The 8,133-nt window shown below is 23.1% G+C and overlaps 1 protein-coding gene across 1 annotated transcript; it reads left to right on the forward strand.

The window, feature by feature from the left end:
- The first annotated feature begins 610 nt into the window (after nucleotides 1-610).
- LOC107496463 (uncharacterized) lies at nucleotides 611-1,286 on the forward strand. The gene is made up of 2 exons (XM_016117716.3): nucleotides 611-798; nucleotides 940-1,286. Exons 1-2 carry the CDS (start codon nucleotides 711-713, stop codon nucleotides 1,284-1,286), a joined length of 435 nt encoding a protein of 144 aa, XP_015973202.2. The 5' UTR covers nucleotides 611-710.
- Nucleotides 1,287-8,133: the final 6,847 nt, after the last annotated feature.

Genomic DNA, 8,133 nt, shown 5'->3' on the forward strand with positions numbered 1-8,133 from the left:
AATATTTAGAGTTTAATCATTGTTAATTCTCAAAAGAAAGAATATGATACGTATAAGATAAATAAAAAAAAGTTAAAATAAAATATTTACATAAAATTATTTACTCAAACTCAACAAATTTTTTTTATGTAAATGATATATTAAAAAATATAATTATTTGTATATGTTTTTTTTTTTAATTTGGACTTTTACGTAAGAACTTTTATAATGGTACTATATATTAGGCTGCATTATAAAGACAGGGTATTGAGACACAAAATTATATTTGACAAAAAAAAATATGGATAGAGACAATGTGTGTAAAGATATTGAATTAGTGTATTTTGTATCTATTTTGACAGGAGGCAATAATTTTCTCTAATTTTAATTTTTTATATGTAAATTATATGTAAATTTCAGTTTAACTCCCTTTAAAATTTTATTTTAGTCTTATTTTATTGTGTAAATATTTTTTGCCCCTCCAATATTTTATCTAGCTCCATTCCTATTGTTTTCAGTGTCTTATTCTGTCATATTAATGCAACCTTATAGGTCTAGTAGTGTATACTACTTGACAGTTCGTTAGGTTTCTATAAAGGCCAAGTTGACCATGCATTTTCAAATGATATGATCCCTTAAACATAGCAATTGTGTATGTCATTAACTTATTATCATATAGGGTCTTAAGCTATATAAAGGATTGTTATTACATAAATTGTCTTATATTATCAATGGCTAATTCTAAGGACTATATTTCGTTTGTTCTTCTTTGTGTTTTCCTCTTATCTTCACATGCCTTGGCACATGAATTATCCAAGGGTGAGTTTTCTTATTTCTCTATTTCTCTTGCACAAACTTTTAATTTCCAACTCATTTTTGCATATTCTATTTTCTAAATGAATTTACATTGAACACGAATAACACATTTTGATTGAATGAATTTTTTTCTATATTAATTAGAGGAAAGAATTTCAACACTACGTGCTATGAAGGTTCATGGGTTAGAAGGTTCAACAAGTGACTCAATTCACAATGGTTTTGGTTATTATTATTATCCAAATCAATGGGGTAGTATTCCTCATCCCCCTCCTGGTTCGAGGTATAGTCCGAAAAGGCCACCACCTCGTCGCGGTGGCCCTCCTCCTCTTCCTCCTCCTTCAAATTACTATCCTCGCATGATGGGCTTCCTCCTTCCTTTTCACACTCCATTGCTTCCTATGCACACTCCATTGATGTCTTTCTCTGGTGATTCATTTGGTTACCAACCCTTAAACATAAAAGATATAGGTAAGACATACGCATTTTAATGACTAACAGTTTTATAATTAATTTTTTTATAGTATTTTTTTATCTGGCAAGTTAAGGATTAATTATAGTGTATTTGAATTCTATTTAAGAGTTATCGCCGACTAATAAATTTATTGTGTGTATAAGACAAAATTCGAACGTCTGACACTTGTTTAAACGGACCAGTAAACTAATACTAAACCAACCGAAATTAATTAGTTTTGTAGTTAACATGACAAAAAAAATTGTCCATAACTATATATTATTCTCTCTTTAATTTTTGAAAATGAAAGTGAAAAAAGGGTGATTGGTTAATTAAGGTAGCATTTGTTTTGAGATATTGAGATAGAGATTGAGAGACTGAGAAACTGAGATTCAATATTATGTTTGTTGGTTCAGGTACTAAAATTTCTATTTCTGTTTTCAAAATTTCAGTATTTCATTACCTCCAAAAAATGAGGACACAGGAGACTAAAATTTTTAGAGATGAAGACTGAAACTTTAATAATATTTTATACTTAAAATACCATCATTTTAAATTTTACCATTTGTACAAATTAAATTAGAGTTTCATTATTGTTTTAATTTTTATCACCTATTTTGCACCAAACATAATATTGAGATTTATTTTAATCTCTGTTTCTTAGTCTCAGTCTTTCCGTCTCTCCACCAAACACTACCTAAAAAATTGTTAATTTGAATTACTTGTCTATCAAGAAGTAATTAAACAACACATCTCATGTTTTTGTTATATATATGTATATTACACTTATTATTTTCTTTACACTTACTAAAGTATCATATAAACAATATAAAAACTTAATTAGTTATAACGTTCCTAAAATCTTATTATAAAATATTTGAATATTATTCTTCTAACTATTATTATATGGTAAATAATAAATAAATTTGTAGAGCCAGAAGAAAGCTATGATGAGGGTAGAAGTGTTATGAGGCATCGGAAACTGACGAGGCCTTCAGAAATTAAGTGGAGATTTTTTCATGCTTTTCCACTCAAAACTTCAAGCACCATGCATGCATATATAGATGGTGGTAAAATGGGTCATGGAGACACTGCTAATAAGGAGACAATGAACTAATTAATGCCGTCAATAAATTAAACATTTACATGTTATGTTGTCTATGGCAAATGCATAATATATATGATATGATTATGTATCATGCCCTATTTAAATAATATTATTGATCTTTTGTGGCCATATAATTGTCCAGCAGTGTTGAAATAAAAGCATAAATATATATGTTAATTTGTTGTTGGTTTTTATATTGAGTCGTGTAATTATATATATATGAATTCTATATTTTTTAATTTAAAAATTTATAATAATTTATATAATTACCTCATTATTGATTTCAATTTAACAAATTAATAATTAATAATTTTATTTCTATTCTGTGCATAGCACATGTTATCAAACTTGTTTTTAAAACAATTATTTAATTTGAAACGAGCAGCTTTTGGATATCTTTGACGACTTAAAACTCTTAATCTCTCATTCGACCGACGATGACAATAATAAAAAGAAGAAAGGGATGGAACCTCATATATTTTAAGGGACAATGACCCCGTTCAAAATTTTTCATGTATATAATCTTCTAATTTTTATATTAGTTCTTTCTAATTTTATTTTTTTTTACCTTTTAAAGTTTTTTTTATATTGACCTCTTTTAAAAAACTATTCTAGCTTTGTCCCTGGTAATCATAGAGTTTGATTTTAATAGTCATGTAATTAAATTTATGTATTTATATGATCTTTTAAATAGTAAATTTAAAGATGAATTATTTTTGCTAATATGACAATATATGATTGATTGTTGTTGTAATTTTAATAATAAATTAGTATTTTACTTGTAATAATATTACGAAAATATATATATTTTTAAATTTACATTACTTTGTCCTGACATTATAAATTATGATACAAAAATATTTATAGACTCAAACTATTTTTATAAAAAGGTCGTAAGGGATAAAAATTTTCATCAACTAAGAAGATTAGAATTTTTGTAGATAAAAAATTTAAATAATAAAATTTTTTGTTTTTATTTTCATGTGAAAGAGTTTAATTATTTATTAATAATTAATTTAACATTCATTATCTAAAACTTAAAAGAATTTAACGTATATACTTTTATATTTGATTAGGTATTAAATTTGTTACACAAATAAAAACAATCAATTTTCATGTTTGTTATTTAAAGATAATATTTTTTCTCTTTATCTATATAAAAATAAAAATATAATTAGATATTAGTATAAAAAATTATATTGATAGTTATAAAATTAATATAAAATCAAATTTTTTAAACAATTGAATATTAATTTTAATTATTGATCATAATATTAATATTCTCTCTAAATTATATGAATTAAATATTTAAAAGAAGAAAAATAAAAATATATATTAAAAAGATAACAGTAAAAAATTTAAAATTTAATAAAAAAATAAAATAATATATATATATAATAATATTTTTATGTGAATAATATTACGAAATATTTTTTAATGATAATTAATTATAAATTTAATATATTCTTTATATTAATAATATAATATAATTATATTTTAATTTTAATTTTAATTTAGTTTTAATTACAATTAGATAATGTTATGTTGTACATTTTAATTGTCAAATTTATAATTAATTATTGATAATAATATATAAAAAAGATAAAATAAATAAATAAATGAGAGATATAAAAAAATTACTCTTTAATTTAAAAAATTTAATTCCAATTATAACCATAGTTAATAGTATTATTTACTCTTGGCCTTCAATAATGGCCAAATATATATATATATATATAGCCAATTGGACTTGCATTGCATATGTCTATGAGTGTGATCACATGGATAGGTCCAAGGTTATTGTTTCCTTTGTTCTTCTTTTTGTTCTTCTCTTACCTTCACATGTCGTCACACATGAATTGATGAAGGGTGAGTCTTCTCTTTCCTTATTTCATCACCAATAACCCAAACTATATGCTTTCCACTTTCCATATTATTATCTTTGTATATTCCTTTTTTCTGATCTATTATTATTATTATTATTATTAAGCATAAAATTGATTTCCATACCCATTAATTGTTAATTATTAGTGCAAAAAATTGCCATTTTAAAGTGATAATATATATATTTTTAATCTTTAATTAAAAATTTTTAAAGACAGCTGCGCAATCATCCAACAAATTGAATTTGCATTCTATTATATTTGTATAAATATTTTTTTTCCCGTATATGCATTCTATGTTGAAGGCTCAGGATGATGATGGGTTGGAAGATTTAACAAGTGATTCAATTGATTAATATCTCTATAATTTAGGAGGAGTGTTATGGATCAGTAAATTTTATGTTTTGTAGTCATTAATTAATCATTATTAATATTTTTAATAATGTGAGATTAGATCTAAATCATCTAATAATGTGAAATTACTCATTTTTTTATGGTTAAATATTGGCCAAATTTCAATAAAAATGCTCATCCCCTATAATTTTTCATAATTTAAAATAGACGACTCATCATTATATTCTGTTACATGAAGTTGAAAGAGATTTTTTTATGATACTTGTTCAATAGGTTATTATCCCGCCGCTAATTATAACGATCCGCCGCCAGCTTATATATATGATCCATGGGCCAATTTTCGTCATCTTCCTTCTCCTCCTCAACCAACCAAGAAGTCACCTCGCCATGGTTCTCAGCATCTTCATCATCATCATCATCCTCATCCTCATCTTCGTCCTTGATCTCCTGTTCATCCATAACCACAACATATATAGTTCTTACGTTCTTGATCATTTACCGTTATTCCACTTATTAGTATGTAATTTGAAAAAATAATAGTAGAAAAAATGTTTGGAGTATTTGGTTTGCAATTTTATCTTCAGTTTTTTTTTTAGATTTTATAAAAAAAAGTAAAAACAATAAAAATCTATTTTTTATTTTTACCTCTTGTTTTTACTTCTTATTTTATAAAATCTAAAAAATAAAAATACTGAAAATAAAAACAAAAAATAAAAACAAAAACCAAACATATATTTATTTTTCTTTTATGAGATATCTGAATGATATTTTATTTATCTCTATTTATAAAATATATAATTTTCTATGTAAAATTAAAATAAAATATTTGAGTCTACTAAATTAAAATGAGTTATTTAAGTTATTTTATTTATTTTTAATTTATGTCGATCTTGTGATATTTATTGAAATAAACTATGTCTACAATTTTTTTCTCAAAATAGTTGTGATTAACCACTATAAACTCAAGAATTCAATCATATATTTAATAATATATAAATATCTAATAAGTATTTAACTACGTACTAATAATAAACCTTCGTATACCACAATAAAAAAATACCCAGCCGTAATTCTTTAAAGATATATAATGTTAACGTTATAAGTATGAAAAATATATGAAATTAATCTCACATAAAAAAATAAAAAATTATAAAATAAGAGATCTATAATATAAATTCGATATCCAACATTATCCGCCGCAAAATTTTAGCGGCTTTGATACGGGTTCTAATTAGTTAATGATTAAAAGTAAAATATATATTAACCTATAAGATAATAAATTTAATTAAACATTTTGTTCAAAGAAATTTGATTGATTGTCTGCTTTTGGATAAAATGACTACATCAAACCTTCTATATTGCATTTTTTAGTTTGTTTAAAGAAAATAAAAAAGTACCTCCTTGAAGTTTTATTTGATTGAAGAGTTTAACATTTTTAAGTAAAATAAACAGCAGGGCTTAATTAATAATCACCCTGATTCAATATATTTCAATTCTATCTATAATAGTGAACTAGATTAATCCTTCTACTTATAAGATACGTGTTGGTGACAATAATTTAGGATGTGTTTCGTCTGAAAAGAAAAAATACGTTTAAATTTATTGAAAGTTTTAATTTTTTATTTGATTAATTTTTGGTTTGGCAATCGCAGAAGTAATTTTATAGTCAAAATTCCGTTTACCAAAAATAACAATTTTTAGTTTCTGCATTTACTAAAATTTTCAATTACTTTACGCATATTTTTTTAGTGTGATTAAATGAAGTGAGTGATTTGTTTTGCTTATTGTATGAAGAAGATTGAAAGATCCAACACTAAAGTAATTTTATGTGCTAGTCTCTTTTAATTTTCATCCTTCTGATCTAGGATGTCAAGAACAGGTTCTTTGAAGGTCTAGTATAAAATTTCTTCCGGTGACCTAGGTTGCTAAGAATATATTTTTTAGAGGTCTAGTAAAAAAATCCATTATCTATCCTTTTATGTTTCGGCTATGTCTTTAGGAGTGTGTCTTTTTGTATCATTCTTTTTTTTATCCCCATTTCAACCCTTCTATTGGGACTTTAATGCTTTCGTTTTACTAACGGATTTTTAGCCATTTACACTAAATATCTATTTTTCTTTTACCAATTTTATTCTTTAGATATGTTATTATATTATTTATGAAATTCTTATTATTTATCTTTATATAAGCTCTTTTTTTTATTATTTATTATTTTTTTGTTAAATTTTTATTTGACATTATACACTCTTATAATTTTGATTTTTGTATATTATATTTATTATTATCTTTTTATAATATGATTTATTGATTCTATTAGATAGAGTAAATTAAACAATAAATTAACCATAAATAATAATAACAGTAAAAACTATAGATACTAAAAAAGAATACTAAAATAACTAAAAATATACTATATAAAATACATCATCAAGAACTTTTAGATTTGTTTCCATCACTACCAATATAAATATTTCATTTTATTATTTTTAGTATTCTTTTTTATAATTATAATTCTGGTATATACAATTTTTATTGTAATTTTTTTATAATATAGATTATGATCCCATTAAAAAAGATAAATTAAATAAAAAATTAATCATAAATATTAATAAAATTATAAACGCTCGATTCTAAAATAATATTAAGAATAAGATTATTGAGAATATTAAAACAAAAATACGATGTAAAAAAATACTAAATTAATATTTTCACATTAATATTTAAAATTTTAAAAAATATAACATATTTGATTAAATACTCTTATATATATAATTTATATTTTTATTTTTAATATAAAATATATTTTACTTTTTAGTAATTTTTTATCTAAAAGTGATTTTGAATAGTATAATTTAAACAATATTTATTTTACTATAATTCATTTTGATATAAAGATAGTCAAACATAAATCACTTTAATACAAACTTACTTTTTTATCAAAATCAAATTTAAAAAATTAATTTTATACAAATTCCTATTTACAAACACACACTTAATATTAACTCTTGTATTTATATATTTTGCGTGAGAGAAAATATACAGTCTGTATGTTGTTTGTATTATTCATAATTTTTGTTATCTATCTAACAGAGACGTTTACGTAATCTCGATTTGTAATTCAATACCGTTTGGTTCACTTCTTAGTTCTCAACTTCTCATGATATAAAATAAAATTTTATTTCTGTGTAAGATCAGATTAATTGACCCTTGAGTATTGTTTCTATATCCCGGCCAAGTGACAATCCATTTTCGAATTAAAAATGAAATGAAATTTTGTTTCAGTATTAAACTCTTTGTATTTGTTATTCTAATTGGTTTTTATTATGGCTAATTCTATGGTTTATATTTCTTTTCTTCTTTCTTCCGTTTTTCTCTTATCTTCACATGTTTTGACACATGAACAATTTAAAGGTAAGATTTATGTTTCCCTATCTTTAATTTTACCCAAACTATGTATAGTTTATTTTCATTATTATTGTTAAATTATAGTTCATATACGAGCAAAATTTATATTACTAATTATAAGTAAAATTTAATTA

This window comes from Arachis duranensis, chromosome 7, assembly GCF_000817695.3.
Source record: "Arachis duranensis cultivar V14167 chromosome 7, aradu.V14167.gnm2.J7QH, whole genome shotgun sequence".
Taxonomy (NCBI): domain Eukaryota; kingdom Viridiplantae; phylum Streptophyta; class Magnoliopsida; order Fabales; family Fabaceae; genus Arachis; species Arachis duranensis.

What these genes read in the sequence shown, in the direction of transcription:
- LOC107496463 (XM_016117716.3), top strand. Translation starts at nt 711, where the DNA reads ATGGCTAATTCTAAGGACTATATTTCGTTTGTTCTTCTTTGTGTTTTC. An exon ending in GGCACATGAATTATCCAAGG is followed by an intron (nt 799 to 939) that starts GTGAGTTTTCTT and finishes TATATTAATTAG; the next exon opens with AGGAAAGAATTTCAACACTA.